At 41.9% G+C, this 18,123-nt stretch overlaps 1 protein-coding gene across 1 annotated transcript; it reads left to right on the top strand.

Moving 5' to 3' along the window:
- Window positions 1-83: 83 nt before the first annotated feature.
- On the top strand, window positions 84-17,988 carry skic2 (SKI2 subunit of superkiller complex). The gene is made up of 29 exons (XM_033637494.2): window positions 84-219; window positions 579-697; window positions 1,272-1,393; window positions 1,997-2,114; window positions 2,681-2,795; window positions 2,922-2,996; window positions 3,104-3,157; window positions 3,241-3,404; window positions 4,040-4,195; window positions 4,371-4,516; window positions 6,046-6,192; window positions 6,277-6,361; window positions 6,462-6,568; window positions 6,677-6,823; window positions 6,930-7,026; window positions 7,117-7,329; window positions 9,082-9,192; window positions 9,307-9,418; window positions 9,580-9,698; window positions 10,206-10,337; window positions 10,712-10,849; window positions 10,956-11,060; window positions 11,626-11,761; window positions 11,876-12,002; window positions 12,192-12,402; window positions 13,324-13,434; window positions 15,244-15,462; window positions 16,573-16,713; window positions 17,553-17,988. The coding sequence occupies exons 1-29, from the start codon at window positions 207-209 to the stop codon at window positions 17,751-17,753; spliced, it is 3,741 nt and encodes a 1,246-aa protein (XP_033493385.1). The 5' UTR covers window positions 84-206; the 3' UTR covers window positions 17,754-17,988.
- Window positions 17,989-18,123: the final 135 nt, after the last annotated feature.

The raw sequence follows: 18,123 nt of genomic DNA, 5'->3' as shown, positions 1-18,123 counted from the left end.
TTTATAATATTATAATTAATTATATATTTTTAGACTCGTTTGTAAAGATAGATGACACTTTTACATTTCAGTTTTTATTTTTTCCAGGAGCTAGCTTAGTTTAGCTAACTTAGTAGCCACTTCCGCTTGTCAATGTTGGCAACTTCCGAGGCGACAGCAGGAACTATTTGGTGGCAACTTTTAGCTTTCATTTTGGGAGTGGGAACATGGACAGAATAAGTAAGTTGTGGCTTATTTAACGTACAGCCAGCTTGCATATTTACATTTATATTTAAACGCGTTTCATGGTTTTAACACCGCTCACGAGTGTAGCTTGTGTGATGATGTGGCTAAAAGGGGTAGCTGTCAATCAGTGCACCATTCAGCAGACTCATAGCTCATATATTTGATATTTAGCCAATTAACCAATGGCCTTATTAATGTTTATTCAGTCTGTCTTGAACCCATACAGACAATAACAGCGTGAAGTTGGCGTTTGCATGCACTGGGAGCATCTTCCTGCATGGCTGTGGACTACCCTCATTGTATTTGTTTAGTCATTCATACTCTTTGTGTTGTTGTCTCGCTCCTCTCTGCAGATGTGCCCCCCGCGGGCCCCATGGACCTGCCGCTGTCCCTGCTGGAGATGGGATGCTCGGGCAGGTTTGAGCTCATCACACACCCCTTACCTGACCAGCCTTTACCTCCACAGAGCACGGTGAGGATGCAGCAGCATGACTGTGTACATTTACTCAAGAAAAACTTGAGTTTTTACATTTTATGCTGCTTTGCACGTATATTTCACCACATTTCAGAGGGGAATATTGTACTTTTTGTGCTACATTTATCTGAAAGTTGTGGTTATTTGTCCAAAACATATAATCAGCTCATGAAATATGATGCATTGTTAGAGAATAAACTATCCAACACTATGGAAAGTAGATAAAATTGCTGCATCTGGACCAGCAATATTAAAACATCTGCACTAAAGATCCAGTAATTTAATACATTTATAGAGGTGTTTTTATTCTGCGTAAGAAGTAGTTTCACTTTTGATACTTTAAGTAAAATTTGCAGATAATACTTCTGTACTTTTACTGTGATAAGTTTGTCAGTGCAGTCTATTTTTTAATAGAATTTAGCAGATAGTTTTAAATAGATGGACTTCAGTAGGTAGTTGACAGTAATCCTGTGGAAAAAATATAGGAATTCATATATGAATTAGGAATCAGACCTGTGATTTAACGGTTACCTTATATGCATCTACTTATTTCTTATTTTTCCATCCACAGCTCCCACATGGGCTTCCTCCCACCAGCCTGAGCCTGGAGACGGAAGTAGAGAAACAGTTTTTACAGGACGCTGCATGGCTTCCTGTACATGACACAGACTTTGCCTTCAAGAAGTTTCTTAAGTACGTGTTCCGATAATGAATTTGCACCGATATGTGCTTTAGAGTCAGTACATGTTGCCATTACTGGGTGTTGTAGACAATTTAATGTACATATTTGCATCCAGTGACAAATGTGTGATGGGATTGTTTCAGTATTTTAAGATTCAGCAAATGATAGCAAATACCAAATGAGAGAATCCATTGACCCCTTTTTAATCCCTGCTTTACAGGGAGCAACAAAATGTTGTCTTAGAGGGAAATTAATCAAAGTAACAAGTGTACGAAATAAAAATTAATAAAGAAGATTAAGATATGATCATTATTAAATAACTTTTTGTCTTTTTAACTTTAACCTTTATTCTTTAATGTTACCTAATTGAAATAATTTGACCCTGAAAGTAAAGAGAAAATAATAAAAGTTATTAGCTGCGATACAAATACAACAGATAATTTAATAACATACAGTATTTGGTGTTATAACAACAAATAAATGAATTGTAAAGTAAACGTTTTTGATTACAAGAATAATTTCAAATCAGATATTCCTGATTGATCTGAGTCATTCAATTTGTTTTATATGTGTTTCTGAAGAAGATGTTTCTGTTGTGTTGTCGTCTTCACCAGGGTGACTCAGAGAGACGTAAATGTTGACTCTCTTATCAACTGCACTCCGTCCTCTCTTCACTCTGGTCTGTCCGTTGTCAGAGATCCAACCACAGGGATGCTGCTGGACTTCACAGAGGTAGCTCACAGACACACTGGCTCACTCATCCTACTGTGCTGTTATTAATTGCTTATAAAGCGTAATATCATCTAGAGCTGAAACAATTAATCAAGCAGTGGATTGATGGAATATTAATCTGCAACTTTCTTTTACATTAAGTAAGGGTTTTAATCATTTTTTGAGCCAAAATTATGGAAAAAAATCCTTGTGCTTCTCTGATGTGATTTTTTTTTTTTTTTTTTTGGCTATTTTTTTTGTTTTCTTGTTAGTAAACCAAGTAGCTTTGGGATTTTGGACTGTCTGTTAGATAAAAAAAAGGAATTTTAATATGTTTGAAAAATTGTGGTGGGCTTGTTTTACTAATTTCTAACATTTTATAGACCTAATGACTAATACAATAATAATGAAATAATGAAAATAATTATTAGCTGCACTCTTAAGGCCAAAAAGAAAATGTGTTAAAACTGTATAATTGAATAATCCATCTATGTCTGTTCAAGAGAAAGCGCCCATTGTGTTACTCTAAACAAAGTAAAGGTTAATTCTGCTACTTTTGTCCTGTTATGTCTTTAACTCACCTTAAGGTGTTACTGGAGAACACTGGCCTGTCAGCAAAGAACTCGCTTTCATTACAACGTCAGCCCGGGCCTCCGTCAGAGAGCCTCCGAGGCAGCAACACCAACTACCCCTTCCTCCCCGGTGAGATACAGTCGATTCATTCAAAGCATTTTCTCTTCAGTGCTGTCGTCCTTTAGTTGAGATGTTTATACATGACATGTTTGGACTTTGTCTTCAACATATTTGTTGTGATGGTGATGTTCACAGGAGGAATGGAGGAGCTGACTCTGGACCAAATCAAGAAGAAATCTGAGCTGGAGGAGGACATAGACTTTGAGAATGGTGATTTTTTTTTTTTTTTGACTCACAGTGTTGTAAAATAATGGTGAGACTTCTGTTGTTATTTCAGCTCTTTACGATTGAATTTGTCCCTATTTCCCCCCTCATAGATTTACTCAGAATCCCACCTGGACTGAAAGCTGGGATGGACTTCACTGACAAAGGTTAGATATCAGATATAGATATAACCCTACAGGTTTTAAAGATAATTCAACTAATTTTCTTTTTTTAAATTTGTATCCTGAAGATGCCAAGAGAGCAAAGCCAGAGGTCAACCTCATGTCCCTCCTGTCCACACTGGACGACATCACTGATTTGCAGCCTGAGCCAGAGGAGAAAGAGGAGGGCAAAGCAACTGAAGAGGCTCCCAAACTACCGAGAACAAACAGCCTTGAAGACCTGGGCATCAAGGTACTGCAATTTTTTTTCTCTTCTATTAAATCAACACTAAAATGGTCAGCTGGGAATAGATTAATTTCTTTATATTGCCTTTGTTAGATATTAAATATTGACCAGTATTGTGTAACTGTAGAAATATGGCAAATTGAAATTCAGTTATGTTTTATGTTACTTAAGTTGAACAGTGTTGGTGGTTGAGTTATAACATTTGTGGTCATTGATGCATGTTGTCTACAACTTAGTGAGACTGCAAAGGTAACGTTAGGTCATAAATACAGCAATGGAAAAGAAAGAGATGAAAATACAGTCTGTAATAAACACTGAGATAAACATTGGGCTTTTCTAATTAGTCTGTTTTGTGCTTTGTCGTCTCCTCTCTCCTTTGTCCTGGGTATTGGGCTGTGTGTCATTTAAAAAATCACAATACTTGCCTGTCCTGGTCCTACGTAGGCCTAGCCAACTGTTACATGTGTCATATAATTCATGGTTGTTACTCCCAACTGTTCTCAATCACTGCAGATGCTCTGCATGTAGTCCTGCTTTTTCCAAGCTACAGTCATGCTGTTATCAGTGCAATCTAAATTCCAGCTAGGCCTCTAGCTAAACATTAACTGCACTGAAATCTGCCTCCCTTCCTCTTTCTCCAGGATGTTGTGTCATCCTCGACTCCCTCAGAGAAAGGAAAAGATGAGACATCAAAGCCAAAAGAGAACCCAGAGGAAAATAAGAAATGGGCCATCCCTGTCAACATAACTTCACCCTGCGATGATTTCTATAAACGCATCCCCAACCCAGCTTTCAAGGTCGGTATTCTAGAAATCATCCAGTTAATAAAATAAGTCTGTTTCTTTGTATGCATGCTGCACACTTCCCTCCCTATTTATTTGTTGTCTCTGTGTTTCTCTGAATATGTGATGAATCGTCACATGAGCATCCTGTGATAACTGATCTGTTTCTCTGCCCTCCTCTCTGCTCCAGTGGCCGTTTGAGCTGGACGTCTTCCAGAAACAGGCTGTGCTGAGGCTGGAGGCGCATGACTCTGTGTTTGTGGCCGCGCACACATCAGCTGGCAAAACAGTGGTGGCCGAATATGCCATCGCGCTCTCACAGAAACACATGACAAGGTGTGTATTGGTTGGCACAAATTAATTTCCCTCTGTTTGCCCTCGCTGTGTGCATAGGTGCACAGCTACACACTTTCAGGAGAAGTTAAAGACAGCAGTTTGGGTTTGAAGTTTTTACTGGATGTTTTGAACGGGACATATCAGAGTGTCATCTCCCATTCCATTGCTGAGGGTAACACAGTAAAGCAGTAATGTCACTGCAGCAAATATTGTGGGACATTTAAGCAGCAAAACTAAAAACTGTGATTATGAACTCCACAGAGCAAACATAACTTTTAGCTTCTGAAATAATCAATGAAGTCACACTGCTTCTTGTGCATTAATGTGCACAACATCTCTTATTGTGGAGTCGGACAGCAGCTCTGCTCTGCTCTGCTCTCGGTGCACATTTTAGAGGATGTAATGAATATTTTCCTCCTTAATTATGTATTATTTCACCCACCTGCAACCTAGCTGCAGGTCCTGTGTGTGTAACAAGCAGAGTGTACACGCGTTGTGAACCTGCCTATGTAAGCACATCTTACTATCTGAGTAATGTGCCCTTTAAACAGCAAGAAAGTACTGCACCATTCTGACTTTAGTCCAGGTTTTATTGGTCAGTGGCTCAGTCACCTTCTGCTGCATCAATATAGCAATATGCCAACAATGTGCCTGACCTCACCTCATTGCAAGACGTACATGCCCATGGATGTATAGATGGACGCAAGTACATTTGCTGCTTGAACACACTGGCTGTTAAAAAGACACCTTTGACGGTCTGCAGCTAGCAATGACAGTTGCCCTGAGTGTGAGATAGGGGCCAAAGTCTCTGCTGCGTACCTGCCACCTGCGTCTCTGCACGTTGTTATACTTGTTTCCTACCAAGACATATTAAGTTTTCACCTCCGACAGTGATGACTGTAATAAATATGAAATAGTACCTCCAATTATCTTAACAGTTGGGATGGTAGTGCGGATCGTGGTAAAAACACTGACTATAAGCTGATTGTGGTCAGTTTCCATTATCGGGATAATAAATAACATATCTAGAAGCTTCCAAAGAGACTGCTGGGCAACTAAGAGTAAAAAAGAGTCTGCGAAAACAGGCTACAAGTACATAAAGCTATATATATATAAAAAAAAAAAGATCTTAATTAAGTATTTGCATAATTTATCTAAAAAGATACAATGTGATTTTAATTATTTGGATAAATTGTTGGATTGGTTGTTTTTCACTAAAAAGGCTGTTGATTAGAATTATTTGTGACCTGTTTGTGATCCAGTAAAATATTTGTTTGTTAAAGTGTAAGGTTAAGTTATTTCAGTATGTTTTAGAGCAATTTTAAGAGTTTTAAGCACATTTTGATGATTATCGGGATATTATCATGAATTGTAATTATTTTGGCCATGATGACTTTGACATGAAATTTTTTAAAATTGTCCCATTCCTGCTTAAAAGTATCAACGTTTCTTTCCTCTTTTTGGTTTATGTATTTTCTGCATGTGCAAATTGCATTCTGACTCTCTTCCCAATCTTTGTGTTTTGATAGGACCATCTACACATCTCCCATCAAAGCCCTGTCCAATCAGAAGTTCAGAGACTTCAAAAACACTTTTGGTGATGTCGGACTCCTGACGGGCGACGTCCAGCTCAGCCCCGAATCTTCTTGTCTCATCATGACCACTGAGATTCTCCGGTACTCTGGCTGTTTTTTATGGATATTAAATTCACGTTTTTAATCAAATTGTCAGAGCTTTTTAGATTTATCGCTCTCTTTCAGTTCCATGCTGTACAATGGCTCTGAGGTCATCAGAGACTTGGAGTGGGTGATCTTTGACGAGGTTCACTACATCAACGACGCGGAGGTCAGGAGCCGTCTCAGCTGTTCTCTGCATCTTTCATTCATCTTATTTTACTTCTGAAGTCAGGAGTCACAAGTTTCCTCTCCTGTTTGTTTTTCCTCAGAGAGGGGTTGTGTGGGAGGAAGTCTTGATTATGCTTCCCGATCACGTCAGTATCATTCTCCTCAGCGCCACAGTGCCCAATGCTCTGGAGTTTAGCGAGTGGATCGGGTTAGTGCTCTGAATATTAGAGAGCGTTTAAGAGCCAAGCTTCTAATATTAATTGCATTTTTTGAAATCTTTTGAACATTTCCCTCATTAATCTTTTTTTATTCCTAGTCGTATAAAGAAGAGGCACATTTACGTGATCAGCACAATGAAGAGACCTGTGCCTCTGGAGCATTATCTGTACACTGGAAACAGCACCAAGACTCAGAAAGAGATGTTCCTACTGATCGATGCTTCAGGAAACTTCCTCACTAAAGGGTAGAACATTTTCTTGTATGCAGCTGTGTGGTACTTCCTCCTGTAGAGATGTTATTTTTAGTCGAGTAAACGAGTTCTCATAAAGGAAGTTGTGCTTGTTGTTCAGGTATTACGCAGCTGTCGATGCCAAGAAGGAGCGCACCAGCAAACACGCCCAATCATTTGGCACAAAAAGCACTTCTCACAACACTACAGCCAGTCAGGTGAGTTCCTTCACCTTGTCTTCTGACATTTTTCTTTAACAACAACATCATGCTTCATGTTCTCATCCCTGTCTCTATGATTCCCTACAGGACCGATCGGTGTGGCTCACTCTCCTGCACTTCCTGTCCCAACGGCAGCAGACACCAGTGGTTGCGTTCACCTTTTCTCGTACACGCTGTGACGACAATGCCCGCTCGCTGGACTCCATGGACATGACCACCTCCATAGAGAAGGCCGAGATCCACTCTTTCTTCCAGAAGAGCCTGAGTCGACTCCGAGGAGGAGACCGACAGCTGCCTCAGGTAAAGAGCAGCCAGCTTTAGCTAAGCCTAAGTTAAGCTAAGTCTTGAAGTCTTTGTGGTTTTCAGACTACATGACTGACTGGCAACTACAAGATCTTCCACGTGGAGGAATCCATCATGAGTCTGTCTGTTTCCAAATCATAGTATATGAAGATGCACAACATGTCTCCACTTCCCCCCACTGTAGAAAAATGAAGCCAAAATATCCTGGATACGCCTGCTGCCATCTTGCGCTGGTGAAATCATTTGGAGCCAGAGTGTGCACAGTTGTGATCTTGGCATTATGCAGTTCCTGCCCAAACACCTGTTCATCCATTCACAAGCAGCACCACTGATAGCGAGCACACTGATTGGCAGTCAATCATGACAGCATGAAATAACTGACTAAAGTCAAACTTAACAGAAAAAACAAACACTTGAACAAACAGCAGCAACAAACTACCTAAAATGACAGAAACCATCTTTGAGAAAAAATATTTGATGCGTACTTTGATGTCTTTAGTTTGGCCCGCGTCCCATCCACTAACATCCAAGGGATGGGGTTTATGACATGTACTTTAGCCAGCCACCAGGGGGTGACCGAGATGTTTTGGCATCACTTTTGGGAGCTGTCATGTCGTCCATCTTTATGTACAGTCTGTGCTCCCAACTATGTGTTTTAATGAACACACATGCGCGAAGTAACACGGGAAATGACATAGCACCATGGGCGTGACAGGTTTTGTTGTTGTCACTGGCACGTGTTCTTAAAATAGCCTGTTTTCATACATCTTTACCATTTACAGCCTGTGTCGTCTGTGTGCAGCAACAACTTGAATCAGTGCTGCAAATGCAGCACATACAGTTAAGGTCGTATTGTTACAGGCAAACTCACCAGGTTTCACTTCAACGTGTGTCTTGCGGTTTCATTGGCTGTAACTCACCGACAAAGTCCCCCACAGGTCCAGATGTTTAGCATGCTAGATATCTGGGATCTAGCAGCGAGGCTCTTGGCTTGCATCTTTGAACAGTTCGCACATTGCACTTATTAATTTTTTTTGTGAATGGATCAAATTACTCTGTGTAATGTGAAAAGGGTTGCTCAGAGTTATTATCTAACCGGCATTTTAGTTCTTTTAGCTCGTTGCTTTAGTTTTCCAGCCTGCAGCTTCACTGTCTTGCTTCAGTCTCACAGCTCTCATCAACATCGTTTTGTTTTCAGCTAAAGAGCTCCACAGTACACTGCCTGCTCAGCAGCAAATGTCAGACAGACAGACAACGTTGGCTTCTAGCAGGACAGAGGAGCACATAGTAATAGAATAACACTAATATTTCTATGGTGGAGCATTTCCCACATATTTCCTTCAGGAGATGGTGGACATGAAAACACATCTTAGAAGAAGTATTAAATAATATTGATGAGGGTATAATTATGTTTTGCAGTCACGTCCTGTATGCAAGGAAGTGTCTATATCTCCCACCAGAATCTAATTTGGCCAAATGAATGCATGAAGTCTGCAACAGCAGTCTCTGTGAGAGTCTACACAAAATGCAAACATGCAGTCATTTAAAACAATGACTAATGTTGGAGCGTAAGAAATAAAACAGCAGCTAACACAAGCACCAATAAAACATACACTCATTAAAGATACATTAAAGCACATTAAATATTTAGTAGCTTTTGTGACAGCGTGAAAGATGGAGTTAAGCCTTAATGCTGTATTAACAGTAAAGTCTACAGTTGTAACACATTGTAATAAATGTGATGTTCAGATCCTGGTCATGAGGGACCTGTTGAAGAGAGGAATAGCCGTTCATCATAGCGGGATCCTGCCGATACTGAAGGAGGTCATTGAGATGCTCTTCTCACGAGGCCTCGTAAAGGTGAGTCAGAACGGCTCGTTAAGAAGGAGAGAAGCTATATCTGCTGCTTCAAGCATAATCTGCAAACACACGTCAGCCCACAGATGGTTAATACAACATCCCTTCATCTCCCAGGTGCTGTTTGCCACAGAGACGTTTGCAATGGGAGTGAACATGCCTGCCAGGACCGTGGTGTTTGACAGCATCAGGAAACACGACGGGACCGGCTTTAGAAATCTGCTGCCAGGTTCGGTGCTCTCTCTCTCCGTCTCTCGTGTGTCTGCGTTCCCTCTCTTTCATCTGAGCCAACATTTATTATGCTCTTTCATCTCCGAGGATGAATCAGAGTCGAGGGAAAACAACAGTAGTTTTGATATCGCTTTTATGTTTTTGAACTTGTACTTTTAGGTGAGTATATCCAGATGGCGGGCCGAGCAGGCAGGAGAGGTCTGGACGCCACAGGCACCGTCATCATCCTGTGCAAAGCTGGAGTTCACGAGATGGCAGATCTGCATGTCATGATGCTGGTGAGGCCTGTTTATATATAATTTGCTGTGGTGCTACTGTAAGTCTACTTCACCCGTTTCTTCTATGAGCTGTCTGTTTACTTTGGCTGAGTTTCAAGGAAGGTGTTGCACGGTGGGTTATTCATTAAACATTTAATAACACAGTTAAGTGCGCTATTTTAACTCACTTTCACTGGGAGAGAATGTTTTGATTTCAGTGTGCTCTTCACTAGAAAATATTCTCCTTCATCTTTAACAGGAGCTTTATCTTCTTCTTTCCCAATCATTTCAAGGAATGTTATATTTAATGTCATGTTAAATATAAAGGGAATTTATTTTACAATTGCCCCTCAATAAACCCATTTTTTTTTTTAAATTTATTTATTTATATAGTTTTTTTAATACTTTGTTGCTGATGTTGTCACTTTTGTTCATTTAAGTTAAAATTGACTCACATATTGGATAATCTCGCCTCTTAGTTGTGTACCAACTTTTCTTCTAGACATCATCCTTTTTTGTTTCGCTCAGGGTAAACCCACCACCCTCCAGTCCCAGTTCAGACTGACCTACACGATGATCCTCAACCTGCTGCGAGTGGAAGCCCTCCGCGTGACCGACATGATGAGGAGGAGCTTCTCTGAAAGTCACAGGGACACTCAGGTAACATACACCTGGAGACTGTAAATGCTGTACGGCAGATGTAAAATGAAGTTAGTACATAACATAGAAACAAAAAATGCAGCTAAAAAAGGAACGCCCTGCTCTTCACTCATGTGTTTTGCATCTTCCTTGAGTCATGAAAACCCACAACTGACCCTTGGCAAAGTCCTGCCCCCCTTGTAAAGCTTTCAAAAGGTTTCATATGCAACTGTTTTTGTGTTTTCCCTCGTTCTGAAAGCTCGACAGGCCTCCCATCTCTACTTACTGTTGCTAACGTAGGATTGGACAGTGGCTGTTATAGGGAGGGGCTTAGTGAAGGGTCAGTTACATCATAACCGGTCTTCTTTCTTCTTCTTCTTCTTCTCCTGCTGTAGGCCCATGAGAAGAGGATCAGCCAGCTGAAGCAGACGCTGTCCTCTCTGCCTCCTCTGGATACAGAGGGCCAGCTGTCTGACCTGTTGCCTTACTACCACACTGTGACTGAGCTGCGAACCACCACCGAGGCCCTCCAGGTAAACACACTCTGAGACACACACATAAACACACAAACAAAGATCAAATTCCTACAACTTTAATCTGCTGCTTGCTACATTTCCTCGCTGCTGTCTCTGGTTTCAGCGCGCTATTCTGGAGTCCGTCAACGGGCTGAAGGCTCTTTCTGTGGGTCGAGTCATGGTGGTGAACAACAAGCAGCATCTCAACGCCCTGGGAGTTATCTTACAGGTAGGTGTGTGTGTGTTGATGTGTGTGTTAAGAGCAACAGTAGATGAAAACATAAACACTCTCTAACAGTCATCACACATACCAGTCTTAACTGCCTTCTAGTAAGGCTGCCTGCTGTGCTGAATCCATGCCTGAAATTACATTTATTTATTTGATAGGGACATTTCAAGTTAACGTCCAGTCATACTGTATTTAGCTGGTGTAAAATAAACTGAAGCACTGATTTATTTGATGTTTATTTAACCAGCGAAATCTATCTTTTGCAAGAGAGACCTTCAAGTAAAGCAAATGGACGAGGAGTATATGGGCAAAAGGGAAACAGGTTTGGGACAGAAAATGTAGCTTGTAAATCACTTAAGTAGACACCCAGTATTCTCAGAGCTCAGGGTCGAGTGGGTCTGGAAAAAAGGCACAGACACACTCCCACCTGCAGGACATAAGAGTTTGTCTTTCACCCAACCTGCAAGTCCTGAGACTGTGAGGAAAGTTGAGCACCTAGTGGAAATTTGCTCTTGATTCCTACTGCCATCTTTTGACATCTTCTCCAATCTTCTCTCCGCGCCAGGTTTCCAATGACTCTGTGAATCGCACTTTCACAGCTCTCGTCATCTGCGAGAAGGGCAATGAAGAAGGGGAAGGAAAAGAAAACAACAGCAACGCTTTCCCTCACCTCTACAACACGGCTCTCTTCATACCCGAAGGTCGGTCGACAGGTGTGACGTACATTCACGTCGCGGTCATTCTATTGAGTAACTTGCAGTGAGTGTAACAGAAGCATGAGCTTGTATGATGGTTGCTCCTTTTGTTTTCATCAGGCCCTTGCAGCCACACGGTGCAAAAGTTGAAGCTTCGAGACATCTCAGCCATCACAGTGAAAACCCTCAAAGTGATTCCAGACAGGATCATCGACAATTATAACAAGAGGCAACAGCCGCGATTCAAGTATGTGAGAAACAGCTTGGTTGATGTCTTGTTTAATGTCTACGTACTAGGCTTTCTTTCGAACTTTAAAGTATCTATTAATAATGCTATAAATCTACACTTAAACTCTTTGTGTCATGCCACCGAAAAGGAGGTTCTCTTTCATGCTCTCCTCTTTTTCATTATCTCCTTCACCCTCTCGTCCTTCAGGTTTGACCCTCCTGGCCAAGCCATTTCCACAGCGACCCAGGAGCTGCTGCGATTGGCCGAAGCCAACCCCAGCGGCATAGCAAGTCTTGACCCCGTGAACGACCTCCAGTTGAAGAGCGTGGACGTGGTGGAGGGCTCCATGAGGCTCCGTGTGCTGCAAGACAGCCTCAGAGAGTTCAACTGCATCCACTCGCCCACCTTTGCAGAGCAGGTGTGTGTGTGTGTGTGTGTGTGTGTGTGTGTGTGTGTGTTTGTTTAATCGAAGCTGTCCTTGAAGAAACTCTTTTATGGGAGTTATTTATATTTTTGAGATGCACTATGCAGATGAATGATGATGTAAGTGTTTCATTTTACTGTTTGTTTAATAAAGACTTCAAATTCTTTTGTGCAGCAGTTGCATATTTATGCAGCTAATTAACATCATACCCTTACATAAGACACTTTACAGTTGAATCCCTCCTCTCATTTCTCCCTTTTCATTCCAGCATCAGTTTCCTTTTATCCCTTCGTCATTTCTCCCCTAGTTTCACAATAATAACATCAAACTACGCCACAAGATTTCTGCTTTTGTGTTTGTGTATCCTGTCTCCCTGGCAGCCTTGTTGAGGAGATAAGATGTAAAAATCGGAGCCGGCTGTTTCTATAATTACCCATATAGGCTCGTAGCTGCAGCTCATCGCTGTCTCACAAGCTCAGCGTGTCATTTGAGCCATCTCACACACAAACGCAAAATTCCTCTCATTACTGTGCGAGATAACAAGCTCTTAGCTGCAGTATCACTGTCTCCTCTCATCACTGTTGATTCACACTTTCTTGTGTCTTTATGAATTGTGGATATTATAAAGCGGTGGTAATGCAGTGTGCTCTACAGTGCAAGCTGTTAGTATAAAGTAATTGGCCTCAGTGGGTTTATGTAATATGTTCTCCAAGAGAGTCCTCTGCGCTGTCAATGAGACCACGATAGGAAACGTTTTCTCCTCTGCTAGAATACAGAGTTGGTTTTTTATGATGCACTGAAATCAGGTCAAGTGCTGCAGCACTGCTGTTGTATACTCAAGTTAAGTAACCATGGTGTGTGTGTGTGTGTGTGTGTGTGTGTGTGTGTGTGTGTGTGTGCGTGCTTGTGTTTCAGTTTGCTCGGGTTCAGGAGAGGATGAATGTGCAGGAGGAGCTGGACAGGCTGCTGTTCCTGGTGTCGGATCAGTCTCTGTCTCTGCTGCCTGAATACCACCAGAGGATCAAGGTTTGGACCAGACGTTTGACTCGCTGTCCCATTTCTGTCAGGGCGTGTTTTTTTTTTTTTTTCCAGAATAAGGTCACTTTCCAATCCTGTGGAGTGGATTTTTATTTTGTTATCAGAACAAAATAAAAGAATGAGAATGTTGTTTATCATTTTAGTTATGTTCTCAAATATTCACATTTGTATTTAGGCCTTCAGTCTAATACACATTATGATGGTAGAGGTCCTACATCAGGTTCTATTGTTGCATTCACATGGAGTCAGGAGGATGGTAGATGGCAAACTGGATATCATTTCAGTGGATAGGAGCAGGGTGATAAAATAAGATGAGGCCGGCAGAGAATGCCAGCAATAGTAACTGTTTTCCTTCTTCAACAATGGAATTTACAACCAGATGTTATGTAGCTCCTTCACACAAGGAGAAAACATGGGAGATATGGACACTTACTGGACATTACTGGAAAAAATTACATAAAATAATTAAAACAAAATTCATTTATTCAATATATTTCTTTCATTCTTTGTAAACAATACAATACAATAATAAGTCACCATCGCAACATATGGTCATGCATGTTTTGTTTTGCTGTCCTGCCATTCAACTGGACTATTTCCCTTTAAGTATTCCTTAAAGTTGCAGAGCATTACGTGCAACATCCCTGGTTCAAGTCCAGCATCTCTCTCTTTAATGTCTGCTGTATCTAATAAAGGCATAAAAATGCCCCCCAAATAATAAAAAGACACAAAAAACAGTCCAACATCCAAATATATTGAATTTCTAATGGATAAAAACAGCTAATCTTCACATTTGAGAAGCTTGAATTAGTAAATATTTGGAGTTTTCGCTTGATAAATAAGTTAAATAGACATTAAGTTGGATTAATTAACTAATATATTTCAATTTCAATGTTTGTTGCTTGAGATTTAAGACTTTAGACTTGACTATAAACCAAAGTATTTGGACAAATTAACAATTTGACCTGATGATGGAGGATCACCAAAGACATTAAGGATTGTCCTCTGGGAGCCGTGTATGGTTGCACAAAATTTCAGGGCAATCTATTTATATTTGTTGGAACATTTCAGTTTGGACCAAAGATGTGGACCAACACACCAAGCTAGACCCCCGAGAGAGAATTACTTATAATATCAGAAAATGTAGGATCACAAATTGAGTCACAAGCCACAAAATATTGAGAAACACTGGGTTCCCACAGTCATTGAAAGCCTGGAAAAGTCATGAAATTTCACAATCTCAAGTGCAGTGTGCAATAGTCACATTGAAGGATGAGCAATGTCAAGTGAGGCAAATTAAGTCAAACAACTTATTTGATGCTTGATTTAAATGGAAAACTTGCACAGTTCTGATTTTCCATGACTTACACTGGCCAAACCTTCCACTTTTAGACGTTATGCGTGTATGTGACGTAGTGTTGTGGTGTTTGTTATGGGAAGCAAGACTCTCCTGCCTGTGTGTGTAGAGAGAAGTACTGTAACCAGGCCGGCAAGTGCTGCAGCAGACACAGTGAAGTGTATGCTTTTCCAGAATAAAAATTTTGTTATGAGTCCTTGAAAAGTCATGGACAGGTTTTAAAATTTGGCCCATGAAAATGTGTGTGCGAACCCTGGAAACAAAGTCCTACATCATTAGTGTCACTATAAGCCTGTCGTATTGACTCTATAGACTCTACTTTTTAATTTTTTTTGCAGTTTCATAGAGGAGTAGCATTTTAACTGAGTGCCGGCAGATTCAGTTCGATTGATCCTGAACAGTCACACTCAGAAGTTTATCTCCCCACTCCTCTCCCTCAGGTGCTGCAGTCCCTCCAGTACGTCGACACCAGTGGGGCGGTCCAGCTGAAAGGCCGCGTCGCCTGTCAGATTAGCAGCCACGAGCTGCTGCTGACCGAGCTGCTGTTCGAGAACGTCCTGAGCCCGCTGGCGCCCGAGGAGAGCGCCGCCCTGCTGTCCTGTTTGGTGTTCACTCAGAACACACAGGTTGAGCCGCACATTACCAACACGCTGCAGGAGGTGAGGAGGAAGTGGTTCATTCTGGCTTGTATCTCATGGAGAGCATGGATATTAAAGTGACAGTCATGATGTGTGTACTGACATACTGTACAGAATCTGCCTCCTCTGTGGGTGACTCACTCTCACTCTCACACACACAAACGCATACACACACACACACACACACACACACACACATAGTACATCTTCTCCCTGCAGAAAGGACAGTAAGGGCACTCCACCTGACTCATCCCCGTCAGTCCCTCACTTCTTAATTCACTCGTCTGTCTCTGTCAAGCTGGGCTCTGCTGTGTCAGTGTGTGTTGTTAAACGGCCCCTGATACATGAAAGTGCTTTATGAGAGCCTGAATTAGTGATGACCTGAGCTCTGCAGACCTGCGATAGGAGAGCAGATGCGTCATGGCACAGTTTGTAAAACAGATTTCTTGAACAACACCAAGAGGAGAGAGAGTGATGCATTTAAGGGCCGCTTGTAAAACTAAAACCACTGTCTTTTATGCTTAACTCAGTCTTTCTCATCTGCTCCCCCACAGATACAGCCAGTATTTATGGGAAAGCCTAGAAAACGTCACATCCTTTTACACTTAGGGGAAAACAGCATTCACTACCATGCTGAAGAGTTGCTGCCAGGTTGCAATGTGAATACTCAGGGCACGATCGCAGTTTACACCCACCCAAAGATCCTTTTTGTTGAACCAGAAACAGCCTCAAAATCGCTATCGCCAAACCCAGACTCTATTTAAATAAACAGTAATTTTATAATTGGTTGCAGAACCTTGTGTGATAATGTTATAGCACATCATCAAAACTCTGGCTAATGGCACTGAGTGGCATTAGCGCCGCTATACTGTCTCGAAACGTGCTTGGACGTCACTATTACATCATAGCGTTAATGGCTGCAGGGTACTGATATTATGATAAGTTTAATGGATCAAATCGACGGTAAGTGTAGTGACTCTTATGTGAGTTTAAAAACTGCGTCTTCCCAGCATTTACAGGCTGGAGGAAAGGACCGTTTCCCCCATCGCCGACTCTGCTCTCACTACGCCCCCCCAACTATGACTAGACACTGACTGTATCTCTCTCTCTGTCTCTTTGTCTTTTTTCCAGGGCATCGATCGGGTGCTGTCAGTGGCCAAGCGTATCGGAGAGCTGCAGAGGGATTGTGGGATACCACAGACAGCTGAGGAGTTTGTTGGCCAGTTCAAGTTTGGCCTGACAGAGGTGGTGTACTGCTGGGCCAGAGGCATGGTGAGGTTTGACTCCTTGTTGTTGCACTTGATTGTGACCCCATTTAACACCTGGTAATTACATGCAGTCTGTATCTGGATGAGAAGAAAACTGCATATCAAAGGAGCACTCAACCAATTTCACATTTAAAGATGAGTTTACTCGTCATGGGGAGAACTACTCAGCACTGTGAAAACAGTTGCATGTCTTTCTTGGCTCTGAAAAGAGCTTTTCAACGTCTAAAAAAGTCTCAGCTTGGGCACGGAGATATCAAAATCTTAACAGAAAGATCGTGTTACAAACTGTGGGAAGGAGTTTGAAAGATAGACATTTACCAGGCATGGAGGGTCTGACAAACGCTGCTTTTAAGCATCGTGGGCATTTTAGGATTCAGGACATCTCAACCTCTGCTGCATTGATCATGGCCTTTCCTTTTTTAGTACATCTTTAAAGCTAAGAGTGGAACTTTTACATAAAAATGAAGGTCCGTTGCATTCAAGCCCTGGCTAAACAAGTTCACACAATGCTAATTAAGTCTGTCGCCACCTGGGAACGCTCTCTGTATTTTGCAGTTTGGGTGTTGGGTGAGGATTTTCCCAGGCTGGGGCACTGGAACTGATGCCTTTTATGTAGACCAGCCAGAGCTGAATTGCGCAGGAAGCAGGGAGAGACCATAGCAACGGAGCAGCGGCTAGGAATATGATAGAAAATCACAGGAGAAGTTTCAGTTGGTTGCAACCTCACCGCTACATGCCACTAAATCCTACAGACTAGACCTTCTAGACACATCTTCCTGATTCACCATCTTGTCATGTCATGTCTCACCCTCCTTCTGTCTCACTCCCTCTGTCCCACCACAGCCGTTCGCAGAGATCGCCCAGCTGACCGACGTCCAGGAGGGCACAGTGGTCCGCTGCATCCAGCGCCTGGATGAGGTCCTAAAGGAGGTGCGACAGGCCGCCCGCATCGTGGGAGACTCCGTCCTGGGGAGCAAGATGGAGAAGGCCTCCCTGGCCATCCGCAGGGACATTGTCTTCACCGCCTCCCTCTACACCCACTGAGAGAAAGCAGCCGAGCGTTTCTTTGTGCGAAAGGTGTGAGAGAGATGTGGGGGAGGTGAAGAGATGCTTCATGTTAACAAGTGCTGTATGTGCCTATAAAAACATGTTTACATGACAATTCCTGACAACCAAGAAGGGAATGATTTTAACCAACAGACCAAAGTGCAGACTGTAGGAATGAACATGAAATCTGTAATTTATTGTACAGTAATAAAAATCTGTATTCCAAAAACAATGTATGTAGAAGTCCAAATGTTTTTATTGCATGCTTCACAACCTCCTGGCTGCTCTGGCATCCTGTAAACACCTCCTGAAGGAAGAATCTGCGATGTGAGGACAACATGCGTGAGAGAGAGGGGGGGAAACTGAG

This window comes from Epinephelus lanceolatus, chromosome 16 (genome assembly GCF_041903045.1).
Source record: "Epinephelus lanceolatus isolate andai-2023 chromosome 16, ASM4190304v1, whole genome shotgun sequence".
Classification (NCBI taxonomy): domain Eukaryota; kingdom Metazoa; phylum Chordata; class Actinopteri; order Perciformes; family Serranidae; genus Epinephelus; species Epinephelus lanceolatus.
Note: the sequence above shows the minus strand (reverse complement) of the source record. Positions and strands in the feature narration are given on the sequence as shown.

Coding starts and splice junctions, on each gene's coding strand:
- skic2 (XM_033637494.2), top strand. Junction 6,362..6,461: donor ACTACATCAACGACGCGGAG/GTCAGGAGCCGT, acceptor GTTTTTCCTCAG/AGAGGGGTTGTGTGGGAGGA. Junction 13,435..15,243: donor AATACCACCAGAGGATCAAG/GTTTGGACCAGA, acceptor CCTCTCCCTCAG/GTGCTGCAGTCCCTCCAGTA.